Below are 21,314 nucleotides of genomic sequence, written 5' to 3'. Positions count from 1 at the left end.
GAATTCAACGGAAATGCGGTTATTAACCCGACAATATCGAGCGGCTTATAATTCCCCAACATGATTCTCGCCTTTCCTGCCCGGGGTAGGTGGTGAATTTTTAATTGCACTGGGCAGGAATCGCACTTAAGAAAGAGCCACCCCGGGGGTACGAGTCACGCTGCCAGACGTCCGGTTTACCTGACCCCCAATAAAGTGACGCCGATAAACTTCGGAACTTTATTTGCAAACGGAGTCGACCACACAAGTTCCAGGAACAATGTCAAAGCGAGAATAATTGAAAGGCCCGAATAAGGTCCAACAATGTATTGACTCGACGAGTCATACTTGGAATTCATGTAAACCATTTTACCACTATCCAAGAGTGTACGATCGTACTTTACTAAGTCTGACTAAGCTGCGGCGTGGCCAGTGAATATCCATCACGATATTCCTAGACTTCTCCAGGTTTTCCAGACAAAAATCTTATCATTTTCCCTGAAACATTTGAATATATTCGTGAAAACATATACGTATTTTCTGTACAATTTCTTCTTTTTTTTTTTCAACGAAAGTACGAACTGTAACTCAGTTACACTGTCACAGCTAGCCGATGCGCAGTCGTTTGTAATGTAATATTCAGGAATAATCAAAGTTTGAAGCGAACCTTGCGGTGATGGTAAGAAAATTGGTATTCGATCTAATTTATCTAAAGCTTGAAAAAACTTTCGGACGTATTTGTATGAGAAAAGTATATAGTAAACGATTCCCTGACTATGCGGGAATTGCAGAATTCCATGACATTTCCAGGTTTTCCAGGTTTTCCAGAATTTCCTGGGTGTACTTCCGTTTAGAACATACCTCCGATCGATCTGAAATTTGGTTTTCTCCATCACTTATTTCTACTTCTTTCTCTTCGTAATATAAATTGTAACGGTTTCGGTATAAATCAAAAGGTGCTTCGATCGCCGTACCCACGATTCTCCATAATGAACATCAAGCGTTACAGCTCGTTCCGAAACGAACCTGGCTAGAAAAAGGTAAAGTAGTGGGAAATCCGCGCTTTTCTAAAAGCGAAACGCTCACGTGGAACGGTGAAATTCTATTGGCCGGCGTCCAAGACTTGCCAAATTTTGAGTCCCCCCCCCCAACTCCCCGTACAAGTCCTGACTATTAAATGCATCTGCAATTGCTAACCTGGATCACGTGCCAAAGTGAACTCCATCGAGTAAGACGTGTTTGAGAGAACCGAATCCGAGCGCTGATTTTGAGTGTTAAATTACTCGCGAAAAGTTTAAAGTAAAATAAAGCTGAAAGCAAAATAAAGTTTGAATTTTTTCGAACCCATTGCAAACCTAGTTTTTACTCTCGAATTACTCCCACGTTTAAATCAGAAAATGATGTCTTTTCTTCATCACGTGAAAAGTAGGGGCTCCGACAAAGTAAGTAAACTTGTATCTCATTTCGCAAATTCTAAATTCACGATCAAATTAAAAGTATTCTGTGGCAAGGAATTTATAATTATTGCTTCTGGTTTTTTTTTTTTTACATTTATTAACGCATCGCTTATCACGGTGACGTTGGATCTTAACTCTCCTGTTCCTCGTTTCAAGTCGTTCCTGTCTTAATTCGAAATTTCACTGTTTCGCAGGCTCGGCAGAACACAAATACCAGCGATAATGATGGGAAGCCGACGATACTCGAGACCGGACCTGATGGATCTTCGGATCTCCCGAAGAAAGAAGATCAAGCTGGACGATATTCGTCGAGCACGTCGTTGTTCGCTGAGGCGATGAAGCACCATCGTCATCGTGAGCCGAAAGCGAACGTGGATCTTGCCAAGGCGTCGACGAGTCGGGAGGTCGAGGACGAGGTAAAAGAAGTTGGCCAGAATGGCAAATCGTCAACAAAATCGCCGGTGAAGAAGTCGATGAGCTTTGTGAAGCGGCTCGTTCTTGCATTTGACCGAATTCAGAGCTTGAACTGCGATGAACCCAACCAATCGTCCAGCGTGTACGAGGATGGACCGGTAATGGCCTACGATAGTACCGGAACAATCCGGAAGCGAAAGACCAGCAAAACCCCGGAGGACGATCCCTCCGACGAATCGCTCGCGGAGAAACCGACTCAGTCCGCGGTGGTGTTAAAAACGGAGCCGAAGATCGTAGGGGCTTTCTTAAAAAAACCAATTAAGATCGACGAGACGCCGGTAGACTGGATACCGATAACAGGCAAGACGCTTCCTCGTAAAAAATCGTTCAAGAAACTTTTGGCCATGCTGACCGGAAGAAGCCCCGAGGAACGGACCACCGCAAAAACGGTCGTCTTTGCGTCTCAAGACAACCTCGTCGAGGAGATTCAGACTTCGGAACACGAGGACGAGGAGTCCAGCTCGACGTCATCGGAGGCCTCGACCCTCGTTCCCTTTACCGAGACGATGACGAAGCAGGACACCGAGGTTTTTGAATCGGCCCACTTTGACTGCTCGTTCTCGACATTCGCCAAGACTTCACCGGTGAAAATCGAAAAGCCCGGCGAGTCCTCGCGGCCGAAGCTGCGGTTCGTCGACGCGGAACCGATCGTCTCTGAAAGATTTCGCTTCGACTCGGGCTACGTATCGAGCTATTCGATCAGCGACGAATCCAACCAGGAGAAGGGCCTTGTCGCCAAAAGGGTTCGCCGGATCGGTAAACAATTCGCCAAGATTCCGAAGCACCCTCTCGCCCGATCCGACCCGTGGCTTCACAAGGAATACCGTCACTGCGATCGGTTCAGTGGCGGAACCGTCGAGATGAGGAACCGGGAGGAGGAGCCGATCTACGACGTCCCAATGGCCAGACCGCAGTCTGAGCCCACCGTCTTTGACGAGTCGGTTTCGATCGACGGGAAGCACGCTGCTCCTCCTGTTCGAGGGGCATTTTCCGGTTCTTACGGTTCTCTCGTCGAGGAGGTGCCACAGTACGCGACGATCAAGCCGAGGTGTGCCAGCCCTCGTTCCAGCATGGAGAAACTTCCAGGGAATCCATCTGAGATTTCGAAACAAGAGGAAATCGAGGAGAAATATGTTAGCTGCAGCTCCAACGATGCGGCCGCTCGTTCGTCATTCGTTATCTCGATGTACATCTAGTTGCGAAGCAGGTAGTATTTCATTTATTAACTGTCGTAGAGCCTTGTTAACGTATAAGAATACAAGATGCCGGGGTTATAAGTAAATGATTAAATTACGATGCTTCGTTCAAGATCGATTCAAAATAGAGGTGCTGAAAATTTAATGGATTCGTTCGATTTCACTCAAGTGTATGATTTTCACTAGAAGCATAGGCAGCTAAGCTTTTTCTTGTAATTACGGTATTCTTTCCTTTTTATTTATTTGTTTTTTAACTCCGCGGATATAATGATTTTACAAGTATTATGAAGGATTATGTCACGACAAAATTAGAGTATAGCATTTTTGCATAGCAAAATTTTTGAGACTGAATTACACAAGTCTTAAATCATATTCGATATCGAGATCGATCATGATCGATCTACAATACGGAATTCGAATAAGCAATCAACACAATTGGTTTTATTCGTTAAAAGTCCGATAAGCGCATCCCAGACGATTTAGACAGATTCTTCCTTGCGTAAATTTATCGAAATTACTTTAAGTTGGTCACGAATTGCTTGTATTTGCTGGTGATTTTGCAGATTCTCTTCAATCGAGTGAAAAATCATGTAACAAATGAGTTCAGAAAATGCCGATCAATTTCTTTTAATAATTTTTGAATGCAATCCAGTGGTTCTTGGCTTGGGTAAAATATTTATTCGAGGATAATGTGTGTACGAGTACACACTTACTTAGCGGTCGGTCAATTTGTGTGACTTTAATCGAGACAAACGACGGCGAATAATCGAACGACCGAATATTTATTCAAAAAATTTTGCTCGAAATTAGTTTTTAGTTTGCGAAAACAATTTTCGATGCAAAATTTCCTCGAATAAATTTAATACGCATAATAACTGTACGATAATTTGTTTCATGTATTATTATTTCATCTCATGTGTCATTCGTAATATATGTATCACCTAACTATAGGATTTGTTTGACAATCAAATTTACCTTCTATTTGATGTATACTTTCATGAATAAATTTATACTGTACTTGCAATTTTTGTACCTTTTTTTGTGTGATATTTCAGGAATTCCACCTTTCCCAACCGAATTGAATTTCAGATCGGTTGGTACGAGAAATATCGAATTTATTACTGTCAAATCGTCAATAGTTCCGCAGCTAATTCGCGTCGTTCAGAGCCTACAAAAGAGGATAAAATGAGAATATTCGTAATCCATTATTTTTTTACGAGACGAACGCTCTCGGAAAAGGAGCGTTTTCGCAATCAGATCACCCTTGGCGTTGAGAAAATTTCGACGTCAAGTCGAGATGTTAAAAATATAAAATTCAGCATTACATTTATATGCCGCAGCTTGATCGTATATTTATGTGCTTAAAACCGAGTAACAATTCAATAATATTTGCTGGATAAAATAAAATGTTTAATTAATATTGAAGATCGCTGGGAGACGAAAGCTCCCCGTATATGATAATCCATGGATATTGATGCCATCGCTGAGCATTAATCGCTAGCCTCTGGTTAATAATTAGCATTTGATTAATTAAATCGGGTTCCGTTCGATCAAAATAACGAAAAAAGTTTAACGAGCATTTCTTGCAGTGACAAGTTGAAGACCCGGCCGTGTCAGGATTCATTTTTATACGTAAACTTCACCGCTCGATGAATTAATCAATCGTCATTCTCACCGATCAGTGATACAACAATTGCGATTTTACACTTCCCATCTTTTGATTTATAAATGTTAAAAACACAACATGCTGTAATCATAATAATTTCTAGTTTTTCTCTGATTCAGAGTTCTATTCTAATATGCGCGAAGAGAAACTATCCGAGTGAAAATAAAATAAATTGACCCTGAAATTGTTTTGCAATCCGGATTGTTTGAAAAGTAATTACTTCGGTGATAATGTGCCGCAAAAGCGTGACGGAAGTAGTAATTAACTTCGGCGTGACGTTTCATCGTAAATTAATGTTGCGGGCTGCATATTTTCATTATATTTGCGCAGCAACACAATATCAAACTACGGCCAGGAATTTTGCATTTACAGGGACTTTGGCCTGGCGCCGTCTATTCATATTTTACGCATCCACAAAGGTAGCGTTACACGAATTGTGTTTGATACACAAAGTTATACACGCAGTGATGCATTGATTACCGTCATCAAGGGGCGAGAAGCTCCGCTAATCAACCAACAATGGCAGCGGAGAATAGCTGTGTTGATTTTGAGTTAATTCAAAGAACTACAGCCCATGTAATTGAGGAAATTGTACACTTGGGGACCAACAATTTTTTTCTAATTTTTTTACAGGTTTGTTCTATCCGTCGAATGATTATTAAATTAGTAAATTGATAAATACCGCGGTGCTTACCTTAAAAATCCAAAGAAAATGGATTAAAATCGTAAACAGGAGCTTTTCACTTGAAACCTGCAACTAAATTTACAGATACTTGAGCCGAATCTATAAACTCGAAGGTGAAGCGAAGCTTCGTATTTTTTCTGGCTGGTAAATTATTTTTAAAATTGATTGCCCCTCCGGGTGGATTCGGTGAAAAAAAGTTTCACGTACAACCGAATGATCATAAATATATTATAAATGGACGAACCGCCGAGTAAGTGTCGCGAAAGTTTCGCATCCGTTTCGGCGATGAGTTGGATTACCTCGTGTCATTAATATCCGTGGAAAATACGCGAAGGAAACCGCCGCAGGACGACAGCGAATGTCTGCCAAGTGGAAAACATCAATATCAGGTGTCCGCAAGCTCATATAAACTCTGTTTTCGGTTTCCTGCTCTTTCCTCAACCCCCGCATGCTATTCGCTTGTCTGTCAGGCTGCACGAAGTTTGCATCTCGCTCTCCTTTCGTGTACTCCCAAGGGCTTAATATTTCCTTTAATAAATTTGACAGTTTCCAGCATCCGACAAAGTGAGAAAAAAATCTAACAACTTCAAACTTCGGCTTATTAAAGGGCGTCGAACCTTATCTCCCACCCCTGAAGACCAACTACGTATATAAATATGTACGGTCTAGGTGCTTAGGTAGAGGTTGACCTACGTTGCGCAACCGGGTCTGCAGCTCGAGCGTACAAACAAAACCCAGTTAAAGCTTGCAATCCATTTTTGATCCCTGATTATCCCGGGGATCCGCGCCAATCCCGGGAAACTCTTGTCAAGCGTTGCGGAAAATTCATTCCAGTCAATCTTGCGTCGAGATAAGTTTATGGCTGTACAGGTTATACCTGCTGCGGAGTCTTCAACTTGTAAACAAACAAATTTAATGTCGCGTTAATCAGAAAATGTAATACCGATTACTACAATCATGCTAAATAACTACCCGCACCACTTTCTCTTGCGAGTCTACAACTATTTCAACCGTCGTTTGAACAATATTTATTTTGCCAAAATTTTTCTCAGTGCGTGCCTCACTTAGACGCGATAGCTTTAAACATCGTTACATTAACAAACAACATTCAAAATTTTTTATACATCATTTCTTATCGTCATTTATATTCAGGCTGATTACCGATACGTGCCGAAATCTCCTACCATAGAGAATCATTAGATCTTACGCAAAGTTGCACGTTAACTTGTATGAAATCGGATGACTCGAATTTTGAAGCACGAATTTTGAAGCACGAAGTTTTCAGTCCAATTTTAATTTTTAATCAAGGCTATTTTCCTCTCACACCTCGAAAAACAATACTAGTCCGTGGCAATAATAACTAAAAATTTCTGTCTAACTAACTGAAAACCAATTTTTTAGACGCTTTTCTTTAAAAGTTTTTCAAAACTTGCTTCGATAAATCTTTACTTTGCAACCTTGTTTATTACGTATTAATTTTTTCCAAATCAATCCGACAAAGCTGTTCAATTTTGCCAAAAAATGTTTAATTCTAGCGAAATAATTTTAGTCCACAGTCTCGTCGGTTTTTGATTTTTTTGAATATCGTTGAAAGATTCCGTAAAAGGTACTTTATTTTAACAGGAACTTTATTTAACGGAATTAAAATTGTAGAGAATATTGAGGTTTCGGTTTGAACCGTCTCGTGTCCTGGCTAACAATCGAATGCCTCCAGGACCGCCTTCCTCCGAGAGCATTCCTCAGGGCTCTCGAGTCGAGTTGTTCCGTAGCGTCAACATCCGATAACTGATCCCGCATGATTTTCTGGCTGAGCCAGTCCTCTTCAAAAATTTTTACTTCAATTCATAGATTTCACACAAGTTTTGAAGCGCCTTTCATACATTTTGAAATATAATATATCATACCTACAGATCCAAGAATAAAAAAAAACGTAAATGAAATAAAATCATTTGAACCTTTGCTGTGAAGCGGTAAGAATAAATCGTTGAAATTCCTTCCGCGAGCTCAATTAAATTGACCGATCGAACGATAAAAAACCAAAAAAGCGAATGACAATACCTATAATAATATCAGGGATACGTAGAGAGTAAGACGCCAGCGAAAGTTGGAGAGTTTGAAAATCGACGGCTCGAGATCCTCCTCCCCTCATATGTACACTATATATACATATTCATGTTATACATATACCTGTAACAACGTGAACATCAGCTGTACTTGTTTTACCCGACATGTTCTGTTTACACACACCTCGTAATCGGATCCAGTATGTGAGGTACGTGTGTAAACACAGTAGTAGAAGAAGGTCGGCGATGCCGAACGGCGCCGACGCCGGGCGTCCCCGTCTTTCTTCATTCATAAACCGAACTCCAAGCAAGTAAGTGAGTGACCAAGCGAGTGACTTTCTCGGCTGAACGCTTCGGATTTGTGTCTCTGTGACGTCATTGCCGTATCGCCCCGGGGGTTGTCCACCACCCCTGGAAGTCGGCCGCACCGAGGTTCGGATGTGTTGTTCAGTGGGCTTTAATTCGACGTTATTAATAATTGGCCTTCTTTTCTACGGTGGGAAGGGGCTGCTGTCAAAGGTAAAGAGTGTGCTTTTCTACCCAATTCAATGCAAGGTTGAGGGGGTGTTCTGGTCGATTTCAAAGTTGACGTGTATCTCTCTAAATATCCAAGTCCATGTATTTTAAACGCGAAAAAGGGCTTAGCAGCCTTATTGTGCACACAACTCTGAATAAAAACACTCCAATACACTTTCATTTGACGCAGAAATAAAGGCATGGAATGAAATCTACGAATTTACTATCGCGGCTTCGTAGAGTCCTGCCATTTATTATCGCGTATAGAATGGGGCTGTTGAGTCTTTTTCAACGTTTGAGACACCTGGACTTCAATATTTGAAGATATATACGTCAACGTTCAAATAGATCAGGGTATCCTTTTAAGAATTTGGCGAGCGTACGATTGCAGGTCACGCAATTTTTCGTAAGGTTTACCGTCGATCAAGCTAATTAACCCGTTTGATTTAAAATTAAAATATTAGCCAAAAATGCCTTTATCTGAGTAAAGAAACACTTTTTGGATCATTTCAAGATGTTTTCGACATGTTTCAGAAATTGAGTTTCTTTTCTCAAAATTTCTTTCCTTCTCGCAGTGCGAAAGTAATTCTACGAAACAAATAGCGTTGACCGATTCGTCGGAAAATTTTACCCGTACATCACATACTTTACAATTATTTAATACGCGGAATATCTCAAGAAAATCGTCGGGTGTACGTCCGTTTAGAACATACTTCCGATCGATCTGTACAGAGTAGTACAGAGAACTTTTCTTTTTTTATGTGCCGGTGTGATTCAGACCGTATGTTTATCCACACATCCTACATATATATAACGTCGGAATCTCTTAGATGGTTAGTGACGGTCACCGATATCACACGATATCGTTACTCAATTCTCTACGAGCAGCATAGTGCAAAATTTCCCGCGATCCAGAGTACGAAATGTCCTTCCGTTACTCACCGTCCGCCGGTCGGTGCAATGGGATATACACCTGGCCGGCGTCGCTGGAGTTGCGAGAGACGCGCGCCCCTAGTGGGCGCGTGCGGTACTTGGGCAGTGCCAGGGGTACGGCGCGCGGCGACAAGATAGCGGCAGCGGTTTTCTGACCCCAAGACGTGCGGTGTTTCGGAGTAAGTTCTGAGTCGCTTCGACCATTCTCTCAATAGTTCCGATATAATCAAACATAGCTCAGGCCAGAAACGTGAGTACGTATAGCTTTGTGTCTCTCTTTCTCTTCTTGGGTTGCAGCTCGAGGCTGATGTTTATCTGGAACGGTCTCTAGCTATACTGTGTTTATATTTGAGGTGTGGACGACTTTTCTTAGGTACCCCCCCCCCCCCCCTCCCTATATCAATTTCAAATCATTAAAAAACAATAGCCTAATTTTTTCGGATTCTTGTCTCAACCCTAACTCGTGCTATCAACAGGGTGGATTTCGCCTTTAAAATACATATATTTCATACTTATTCTCAGTATATGTTTTATTATGAAAGTACGAATGTACAAAAAATTTTGTAACTGTAAGGTTTTAGTGGTTATTAGCGCAACTATCTGAGAAAGCATTCATATCATCATACAATGCAATCGCGACGATTTGCACACCCTCGAAATCTGACTCTTTTGCATTTAAAGGAAGCGTAAATTCGTCGAGATTGTATGGTATGATGATGTGAATTTTTTCTCAGATAGTAACAATAATCCTCGAAGCAACCACTGAAACGTCGCAGTTACAAATTTCTTTGAACACAGTTACTGTTACAGTATAATACTCGTATATACTGCAAGCGTGTCCAAATAACGTGTATTTTAAACGTGGAAATCCACTGTTCTCGGCACGCCGGACAGGTTAGAGTTGAGACAAAAATCCGAAAAAATTAGGCAATTATTTTTCAATTACTTGAAATTGATTTGGGCGGGGGGGGTGGTTGAAAAAATCTCCAAAACCTGTGGGACACCCTACATATACATTCATATAAAAACGTGTGCGGTCGGGGAACCCCCGTATTTACATCGTTTCTATTTGTCAATTTTCGCGACGTTATGAAAAGCCTTATGTCCCTTCTTTCTCTCTTTCTATTCCCACTTTGTCACCCAGTGAGTTCACGAACTCTCCTGAGTTCTTAATCGTCGATATTAATCAAGATCGGTCAGATTTTCTTTTATTCGCTTCTATCTATAGACGACCTAAGGGCTTCCGTTTACAAGAATTTTCTGCTAAATTTCATCAGTTTGCGTATGCTTATAGAAATCTCATTATTGCTGGGGACTTACATTGCATCTTACCGTCAAATAATCACGAAGCACCGGTGCCTTACCGACTTGATTTTCTCTTCGGCTTTTCATCTTGTTGAGTCGCCTGCAACGTACCACACGGCTATGTCTAATTCGTGGCTAGATGTATTTGGGTCATTCCATGTCAATTCGACGACGTTCCGACGGTGACCCTCTTAGATTTTCATGATTTTTTAATTTATTTTTATACATATAGAAAAACGTCCTGAGCTAAATTTTTAGCTCTTTATCTCTTCCCATTCCGCAGTTGGCGATTTTGAAGAAATTAACGAAAAATATTCATGTTTCTGACAACAATTGAAATAACCTAATTGAGTACAAAAATTTTTCAGTATTTTTTGATGCTCTTTCTGAAAAAAAATATAAAAATTAAAAAAAAAAAAATTTGTCGATGCTTTTTTGGCCATTTTCAATCAAAAAATTGGATTTTCGTTCAATGTGACATGTTTGTTTTATCCAAAAAAAATGAACCAAACTCAGCGTTAAAAAACAAAATTTCAGAGCCATAATAGAAAATCGGCTGTCCATAACTTCTAGTGAAAATAAATTTAAAAATAAATTTTTTTTCGGTAATTTTGATTTATTTTCCTTCTCAGATCACGTAGCTTATTTTTATAGTCTAAAGATACATTATTCTTACATTTTATTTTATTTACTACATTGACGGTCTTGTTCTTGCATTTATGATCATTTTTATTACTTTGTGCGTTGTTGATTCTGTTGATCCAGAAAATCTTTTGACACTGATTGTGTTATCGGTATTTGGTACATCAGAATAAATTTGTTGTGTGTTAGGTATTGCTTTTGCACTACTAAAAAGATTTAACAATTTTCTCTCCATCGCTTTATAGTCAATTTTAGACAAAAATTCAACTTCCATATAAATCAAAATTACCGAAAAAAATTTGTTTTCAAATTATTTCCACTAGAAGTTATTGGAAGCCCATCTTCTATTATGGCTCAAAAATTTTGTGTTTCAACGTAAAATTTGGTAATTTTTTTTGGATAAAATCAAGTGTCCCATTGAACGGAAATCCAATTTTTCGATCAAAAATGGCCAAAAAAACATCGATGAAATATTTTTTCAATTTCCGTATTTTTTTCAGAAAGAGCACCATAAAATACTTAAAAATTTTTGTATTTGATAAAGTTATTTCAATACAAAGGGTAGGAATTCTCGACCCCGTATATAATCTATTATTGAATCTTGGTGATCGGTCAATTATGTAAACGTATTTTTTTTTAACGTTTCGGCCCGGATATGGGCCCTCCTCAGAACGATTTATTTATTTAACTGTCGAGAACAACATAAATTTGTTGAGGGCTCGGGACTGACGGGTTTATATAAATGAAGTACACGAGAAATAAGGTATAAAATAGAAGGATAGCGAGAGCGTGTGTTTAGGAGCGTGTCTGCTCTGTGGCCCGTGTCCACAAGTACTGACTCAGCGGTCGTCTACGACTCTATAGAAACACCATAGGTGGCGCGACCTAAAGGCACGTTTTCACAACAAAATTTTTTATAAGAAAAGTACAAGCAGACATTAAATACTGTAGATGTAATACTCTTAGGGCTATTATATATTATAGGTTAGTGAGTACATTTTGATTATTTGAAAAAAAGATAGACTTAGAGAGTTATTTACCTTTTTATAGTAAGCGGACTAAGATACAGTCGAATTCATAAATTACAATTTGTGGAGACAATGTTCTGTGAGTAACGGTAGTCATTGTCCGCTCCTCTGGTTGTTTAACGTGTAGGAGTTACAAGTTGGAGGTCATTAATTAAAAAGATTGAAAAACTATGTATCTTCACAATCTATATGCCAACGTATTAAAAGGTTTTAACCCTTCAGCACTATCGCTATGAGATTTTCTCTCACGCTCACAAATAGCTCGAATTTTTTTTCAAACTAGGGGCTTCGCCCCTGCGCGCTTCGCGCGCCAACCCCATCTCGGCGCTACGCGCCTCGGGCACTCGGCGCTGCGCGCCTCGTTGTTCGGCGCTTCGCGCCTCACTATTTCCTTACGCATTGTCTAGTAGACAGGCGAATTCCTTCATGTTAATTTAATGACAGGTCCTGCACTTGCTGTCCACTTCAATTCCTTCTGTGCTTACTTTTCTTTTTTTCATCAATCTAAGCTTCCATTCGTTGGTTGAAAATTGGTGTTCCTTCTCTATTGATATCTGTCTATCTCCTTGACTTGCTGAATTATTTTTGCTACCGCTCTGCCCGTTATTCTCCAAAATCACCTTCTTTATATTTTTTTTTTTCTCTGTATTTATGTTGCTGTTCACTCCGTAAAACACCTCTTTTTCTTGTGGTCAACATCTATCATGGTCGTCCTCTTGCCTGGTTATAGGAATATTTGTTTATTATTATTCTCTGGCTTATTTGGTTCTTCGCACTTAAAATTTTATTTTCCTTTTTCCTTTGTGATACTTCCGACCATCCACCATCTTCATCGCCTTGTCTGCTGGTTGAAACTCCTCCTTTCTGTTCGTTGTTTGAAAAGCCAGTATGATATTTTTTGTTCGCTTCCCTATATTTTTGCTGCTGTTCCCGTCGTCTAATTTTTCGCTCTTCTATGTACATCACATTGGTTGGTCGTCCTCTCGATTTATTTTCCGAATCAATCATCACAATCGATTCTTCTAATTCTTCGACACCCTTCGTTGAATTATTTTTACTGCCGCTCTGCCGGTTATTCTCCAAAATCACCTTCTTTATATTATTTTTTTCTCTATATTTGCGTTGATGTTCATTCCGCAAAACACCTCTTTCTCTTGTGGTCAACATCGATCCTGGTCGTCCTCTTTCCTGGTTATACGAATATTTGGTGGATATTATTCTATGGCTTATTTGGTTCTTCGCACTTACAATTTTATTTTCCTCTTTCTTTTGTGATACTTCCGACCATCCACCATCTTCATCGCCTTGTCTGCTGCTTGAAACTCCTCCTTTCTCCATTGTCATCGTAAATCCTGGCTGTCCTTTTGACTGTTCGGTGATATATTTAGATTTACTATTATTTGATTGTTACTTTTCATACTTATTACTCACTATCTGAATTTTATTTTGGTTTTGCAAGACATCAAAGTGTCCACTCTCTCCGTCACCGGTGAAGAGTAGCGAGAATTGTGTTCCATTTTGTGATCCGATCCGGTGTGGATGAATTTGTTCTTCGCGATACTCGATTTAACATATCTTAAAAATTTCCGCAGCTGCATATATTGCATTTTTATTCATATGTGATTTGTAATCACCAGGTCACCTAATCACAGCACCGTTTGACTCATTACCTGTAATAAAACCCGCAAATGTAGACCAATTATCCACTATATTTGAAACGATACTCAGTCTCACCTCTGCGTGTCGATCTTGAGTGCCGTATACACAATACGCCAACGCGCGAAAAAGACAATTCCTGTCGGGAATCATCGTTATAATTTTCGTTTGCATGTTCATTTTTTGCGCGTCAGAAACAGATACCTATAAAGATATTTGTCAAAGACTGTCATAAACAGCCGATGACAGCTGTCAAAGGGTTTGCTAGATGCTTTTTGTTTTGTTTTCGGTATCTCACCCCACCGCCAACTTCATGCGTATACTATTGTTATTATAATCTTTTTTTACTATTGTTATTATAATCTTTTTCTACGTTCATTTGTTTGAAACTTTTTTATTAGATAGAGAGATTTCAAATGTAATGACTACTTGATTTTTTTTCTATCTGTTAAAAGATTAATATTATTTTAGTTTTCAAAATTGTTATCTCAACAGTCTGAAACGTAATTGAAAAAAAATTTTTTTTATTACCTCTGTGAGATTTTTTCTCAACGCGATACGAAAGTGGGGTGTTAGAATTTTAAAACTCGAGCCTGATCGGCATAGTTCGGATGTTTCCGTAAAAACTTTATTTGTGTTGGTAGATGTATGTGTGGAGTGTACCGGACAAACAGCTGCATGGAGTTAACCTCAATCTAGTCTTTTCACGATATAAATTTTCTTAGATTATTAGTTTAATTTATTATTAAAAAATAGAATTAAAATCAGTAAAATTACTATTACGTTACTTTGATCAATAATAATTATTGAAGTGCTTAGAACGGTCAGTTATTATCATTCATTGAAAAAAAAAAAAAAACAGCTCATAAAAAATTGACCTGAAACTATAAGAGAAAATAAGTTTGTAAAGTTAATAATGAATTTACTAATTTTAATCATTGTAGAATGGAGAGACCAAGGAGGAGTTGTAGGAACAAAACTGCTTCGCCAGAATGGTTTAACGACGATCACAACGAGTATGATAAATGTGATGACAATGCATCAGATACCGATGCATTTGAACTTCCTAACATCGAATCAGAGTCCGATTCTAATTATGGCGAAGATAGTGAAAGTGTCAACAGTGATGCTAGTGATGTTAATAACAATAATGATGCGGAGAATCTGAATGACGACCATCTATATGGAAAAGACAAAACTACAACATGGTTTTCTCAAGTTCCTTCTCAGAAGAAGAAAACTGCGAGACATAATATTGTCTTAAAGACTTCTGGGGTCAAGAAATGTGCTAAACAAGCAAAAACTCCTATGGATAGTTGGAAATTATTTTTTACGGATGATATAGTAAGGAACATTGTAAAATTTACAAATGCTCAACTGGATAAAGTGAGACCATCTTATAAAAATCCATTGAATGTTCTTCCAACTGATATGGACGAAATGTACGCATTCTTTGGACTGCATTATTATCTTGGTATATTTAATGCATCACATGTCAACTTGAAAGAGATGTGGGCCACTGACGGCTCGGCACCTGATTTATTCAGAGCGACTCTGTCCCTCAACAGATTTTATCTACTTTCAAGTTCATTACGATTCGATGACAGCACCAGTCGGGAGGAACGTAAAAAAATTGATAATTTGGCTCCTGTAAGAGACTTTTCGGATCAATTCATCCAACAATGTAATGAAAACTATACAGTTGGTGCGTATACAACTGTAGACGAAATGTTGGAATCATTTAGAGGCCGTTGTAAGTTCCGCCAATATACAGCTAACAAACCGGCAAAATATGGCATCAAAATTTATGTACTAGTTGATTCCAAATCATTCTATACCCTTAATTTAGAAAGGGCATAGCCGGATAAGCAGGTCGAATCGGCCCCCGCTGAATTTTTTGTCGGTACTTCAGGGATCAATTTGGACCCAAATGAAAATAATTCAGTGAAAATTTCAGCTATTAATCTTAAACGGTTTCCGAGTAATTGAAAAAAAACCTATTTTTTAGTATTTATTTTTTTTTTAATAGTAAAATTAAAAATTTTTTTTGCTGATTTTTTTTTCAAATACTTACGAGTAAAAGCTGTGAAAAATTTTTTTTTTATGATTTCTAGACTAATAGCCGATTTTTAAACTAAAAAACAAAATTACAATTATTTTTTTATGCCTATTTTAAAACATGCAATCACCAAATTTCGACAGAATACGTCTTTTATACCCCTCTGTACTCAGGAATTTTTTCAATTTTTTTGGTTTGGTGCAACGTCATGAAAAAAATTAAAAACCAATTTTTTGTTAATTATTTTATATTTCAACTGCTTAGAACACTACTTACAACTAATTATAAAATGTATTTATTCATAAAAATATTCATCAAAAACGTAAGTGGTCATCAAAATATTTGTTAATATTTTCGTCAATCTTCATCACTGTCTTCATTAATAACTACACAGCGCCCGGTATTATTGAAAATGCGACTTAAAATTTCTGCTGGTCTTACAATTCTCGATAAATATCTAGCATGTGATAGGTAATAAATAATAGCTGCTACATGCGAACAACAACCAACTGTACGCCGACCGTTGGCACAATCACAGCAATATCGAGAAATTCCGTTAACTCCATTTTTGCCACGATGATACTCAATGAAGCAGCGCTATGTTTTTGCATTAATATGCCGAGATCTTACTTGAAATCTAAGAATGTTTTCAGCCGATCTTACGTACTGAAGGCTTATATTTGTAATGTTTTGTAATGGGGCTCTCAAATAAATAACACTCGGGATCAGGCTTAACACTATAGAATAATTTTATTAGGAAACAAGTAAATAAGGTGATTGCGTGTGTCACGCTCAGCGCTCGCTGACCAACTGCCTCGCGCTGTACCGTGACTACATACATTCTTACTTAGTATTTGTACGTCGAGTAACGTCGTAAACACTACAATTCCTCCCTTTTGAAATACTGTTACACTTAGTTTTTCAATCGGTTTGAACGACGTAATACAATATCAGATTTGTTCGTTGTTACCTTTGGCACTGACTTATTTATATCATCAATCTCGGGCGTGTATCGGATAATTTGATCGACATGTCGTTTCCATGTTTTGTTGGGTGCGGTTTCTACTAGAAACGTTACCGGTGACAATTTCTTTGTTATTGTACCTGGTACCCGCGCTTTGCTTCTAACGCTAAAATCTTCAACCATCACCGTGTCACCTATCTGGAATTCAACAATTCGACTGCTTTTTCTTCCCGCTATCTGTGCAGATTGCTGTTTCTCTACGCTATCCAATACACTCGGTCGTAACAAATCAAATCTAGTTTTAATTTCCCGTTTGTACATCATAAACGATGGTGATCTGCCAGTTGTACAGTGTTCTATTGATCGATAGTCGAATAAGAAAAGATTAACTGCGTAGTCGAGAGGTTTACCGGTTTGAACAATTTTATCGACTTTGTCCTTAAACGTGCCTACAAAGTTCTCAGCTGCACCATTTGTTGCTGGATGGTGCGGTGCTGTAAAACTCTGTCTAATACCATTTATTTTACAAAACTCTTGAAATTCTTTACTTGTAAATTGAGTACCGTTATCGGTAACTACGTGTCTTGGTAAACCAAATCGTGACAACACTTTTTTTACCTCCTCGAGTACTCGCGGTACTGTGGTACTTTTATTCATATCAATGACCTCTGGCCATTTCGAGTACGCATCAACAATTATCATAAACATATGTCCGTGGAATGGGCCAAGGAAATCGATATGAATCCTACTCCAACAATTATCTGGGTACGGCCATGGCGTTAACGGAACACTCGGTGGTTTCTTTCTTTCTTGCACGCACACTCTGCATGCTGCCGATACATTCTGGATATCGTTATCGATATTCGGCCACCACACGTGACTTCTCGCTAGCATTTTCATCTTTACCACACCGAAATGTGAGGCGTGTAATTCACTTAACACACTGTTTTTCATTGATTCTGGCGCTATTATGCGATACCCCCATAACAAGCATTCTTTTTCGACATACAGCTCGTCTCGTTTCGCATAGTATTTCTGTTCCCTTTCACTCAATTCACTCACACTTGGCCATGTACCGTTTACATATCGAACTATTTTATTTAATACTTTATCTTTTTTTGTCTCTTTGGCAATTTCTACCGCGCTTAATGTTTGTAACGACTCTGATATATAGTTTATTGATGATAATTCGTCATCGAACACTGGAGTTGCATCATTGATTGGAAGTCGTGAAAGTGCATCACAGTTACCATTTTGCTGTGATTTAATATGTTCAATATTGTAATTGAATCGTGATAAGAAGTATGCCCATCTTTGCAGCCTACTTGCAATAGTTAAAGGGATCTCTTGCTTTGGACCAAAAATAAAAACTAAAGGCTTATGATCTGTTCTCAACGTAATCTCTTTGCCGAATACATAATTATAAAATTTCTTAAAGCCGAATACAATTGCACTCGCTTCCTTATCAATTATCGCACGGCTCGCTTCTTTCTCTGGAACTATTTTAGACGCGAACGCTATCGGTCGCTCGGTACCGTCTTTGTATTTATGTGACAGGATCGCTCCTAACCCGTATGTGGATGCGTCGCAGGACAAGATCAAATCGGTGTTAGGATCGTAGTGTGCTAACACTCGTGGCGATACCAACTCCCCCTTGACCCACTCAAACGCTTTGTCACATTGTTTTGTCCAATTAAAATTATCTGCTTTCGTACACTCATAGAGACATTTTAGTTTTTCTGCTCTCTGTGGCAGAAATCTCGCGTAGTAAGTGATCAACCCAAGAAATGAGTCTAATTGTTTTTTGTTTACCGGCGTTGGTGCTTCTATCATTGCTTTGACTTTAGTTTTTGATTTGTGAAGCCCATTCTGGTCTATAACAAAACCCAAAATGTCCAGCTTTTCTTTGAAAAAATCACATTTGCTAATATTTACTTTGAAACCATAGTCTTCGAGTCTTTTAAACACAGCGTTCAGCGCTTCTAAATGCTCTTTATCGTCTTTGCCAGTACAAAATATGTTATCAATGTACGGAATTACTCCGTCAATTCCCGCTAAGCATTGCTCAATCTTCCTTTGAAAATCACCCGGGCCCGACGCAATACCTTCCGGCATTTTAGTATACCTGTAGAGGCCTTTGTGCGTTATTATTGTCAAGTAATCTCGACTGCTCTCCTCTACCGGGATCTGCATGTAAGCATGCTGGAGATCAATCTGCAAGAAAGTTTTACCGCTTCTTAGCGCTAAAAAAATCTCATCGATTAATGGAATTGGGTGTCTATCTTTAACTAAATTTGGGTTTAACGTCAACTTAAAATTTCCGCAAATTCTTACTGTGCTGTCTGTCTTTATTACCGGTACAATGGGTGTAGCCCACTCGCTGACGTCCACCTTCTCTAGATGGCCTAATGTTACCAGTCTATCAATCTCGTTTTCGACTTTACTCGCTAATGCAAATGGCAAGTGTCTAGCTTTCAATGCGACTGGCTGAGTATTTTCTTTTAACGTTAATTTTAACATTCCTTTATTATATAAACCTGGACCTTTACCAAACAATTTTGGAAACTTCGTTGGGAACCCCATCGTTTCATTTACTCCATAAATTTTGTTACACATATCTGCTCTCTTATTCAGTTTTAGAGGTCATAATCCAAAAACTTTTAGCCATTGCCTGCCAATTAACATTGGACCATCTCCTTTCATTACTCTCATTCCCAGTGAGGCTTTCTCATTGCCTATCTTTACCTGCAAATTATCCAGTGTTCCCACATGCTCTAAAGGTACCTTACCGTATGCGTTTAATGGACTACTAATCAACTTAACCTCGCAATTTGGAAAATATCTGTCTTTATCTCTCTTAGATATGATCGTTGCATACGAACCTGTGTCCATTTCCATTTTTAGAATCCTATTATTAATTAATACATCTAGATACATTGGTTCGGCTGTTATATTATCGCTACTGCAATTTGCGTTGCTGCTGGTCATCCTCGATGATTTTCTCTCGCGGCCATCATCCATCATGAAGAAATCGTTCTTGTCCCCTTGTTGATCCTCAGACTCCTGCTCAAGGTGTTGTACCGCCTTTTGTGCTGTACACACCGTCTCCAGGTGCCCTTTCCTTTTACACGAGTTGCACGTGCTGAACCGGTGATAACAATCACGAGCCCAGTGGTTGTTTCTTCCGCAGCAGAAACATGCTGACGAGCGCCTAGTACTTGCGCTCGCGTTTTCACTCGTCGAGCGGTTACCCCTATTCATCGGAGCTCTGTTCAGGTAACGCTGGTTGCCGCCCCTTCTACCTCGATCTGCACCTCTTCCTCTTGTGTGAAATTGTCTCTTGTACTCTGGCTTTGGAGCCGAGCTTATTTTGTTTACTATTGTCTTTGATGGTTCTCCAGCTGCTTGGTCTGTCGATGACGCATACTTCTCGGCTGTTTCCAGCGCTGTTGCCAGTTTGTAGGCTGAGTCGTATGTTAATTTATCCTCGCGAAATAATAACGTTTTTGTAGTGTGATCTTTCAGTCCGCACACTAACTGATCGCGTAAAGCTATTTTCGCGTCACCGAAGTTACAATTAATCGATAAACTTTTTAATCTTGTCGCAAACGCCGACACTGACTCTGTTTGCGATTGTCTCGCTTGATAAAAAGTACATCTTTCCATAGTCTCTGACGGCTTCGGGTTAAGATGATTATTTATTAATTTCACTAATTCTTCAAATGTTTTGGTGCTGGGTTTTTCGGGCGCGCATAGATCACGAACAAGTTTATAGGTATCGGGACTAATTTTCGTTAGCAACACTGCCGCTTGTTTTTCTGCCCTGACGTCGTTAGCTACGAAATATAATTCGAGCCTTTCTGTGTACATCTCCCAATCGTCCTTACCCAGGTGAAATTCTAGGCGTGAAATATTAGAGTTGGTTTCTGCCATTGTGTGGAATTGTATTGTTTCCTTATTATCTTCTTGTACGCTGCCCTGCGGTTCGGTCTTGTCGACTTGTTTACTTTCTTTCTCTTCGTTCACCTTTCGTATCTGGCACCGTAAAATTTTTCGTAGTACGTCGATATTTGCCGCTTCGTCGAATTTTAATCCCAATTGCATTAAAATTGCAATTAGTTTAGGTTTATTTAACTCTTGAATCCACGACGTTTTAGAGTAATCAATATCAATTCCACTAGTGCCCGACATTAATTTTGTCGTCCACTTCACAATTTTCCCGGTTTCCTTTGTGTAGTGCTTTTACGCTTACGTGGCTATCGGATACAGCGTGTAACGCAAAAATGGCCACTAAATTTGCACTATTAAGCCAACCCTGCACTATAGTTCGAATGAACCTCGTCGCCAGTTGTAATGTTTTGTAATGAGGCTCTCAAATAAATAACACTCGGGATCAGGCTTAACACTATAGAATAATTTTATTAGGAAACAAGTAAATAAGGTGATTGCGTGTGTCACGCTCAGCGCTCGCTGACCAACTGCCTCGCGCTGTACCGTGACTACATACATTCTTACTTAGTATTTGTACATCGAGTAACGTCGTAAACACTACAATATTATTATCTTCATCCATCATCTCAGCTAAGTATGACACTGCTTGAGAAAGCTGGTATGATCCTTTTAAGTCGCATTTTCAATAATACCGGGCGCTGTGTAGTTATTAATGAAGACAGTGATGAAGATTGACGAAA

General features: G+C 39.1%; 1 protein-coding gene across 1 annotated transcript; it reads right to left on the bottom strand.

The window, feature by feature from the left end:
- Positions 1-16,572: 16,572 nt before the first annotated feature.
- On the bottom strand, positions 16,573-19,206 carry LOC124293271 (uncharacterized protein K02A2.6-like). Its single transcript, XM_046733525.1, has one exon. It carries the CDS (start codon positions 19,204-19,206, stop codon positions 16,573-16,575), a length of 2,634 nt encoding a protein of 877 aa, XP_046589481.1.
- Positions 19,207-21,314: the final 2,108 nt, after the last annotated feature.

The sequence above is a fragment of the Neodiprion lecontei genome, chromosome 3, assembly GCF_021901455.1.
Source record: "Neodiprion lecontei isolate iyNeoLeco1 chromosome 3, iyNeoLeco1.1, whole genome shotgun sequence".
In the NCBI taxonomy this organism is placed as follows: Eukaryota; Metazoa; Arthropoda; class Insecta; order Hymenoptera; family Diprionidae; genus Neodiprion; species Neodiprion lecontei.
Note: the sequence above shows the minus strand (reverse complement) of the source record. Positions and strands in the feature narration are given on the sequence as shown.

What these genes read in the sequence shown, in the direction of transcription:
- LOC124293271 (XM_046733525.1), bottom strand. Translation starts at nt 19,206, where the DNA reads ATGGGGTTCCCAACGAAGTTTCCAAAATTGTTTGGTAAAGGTCCAGGT.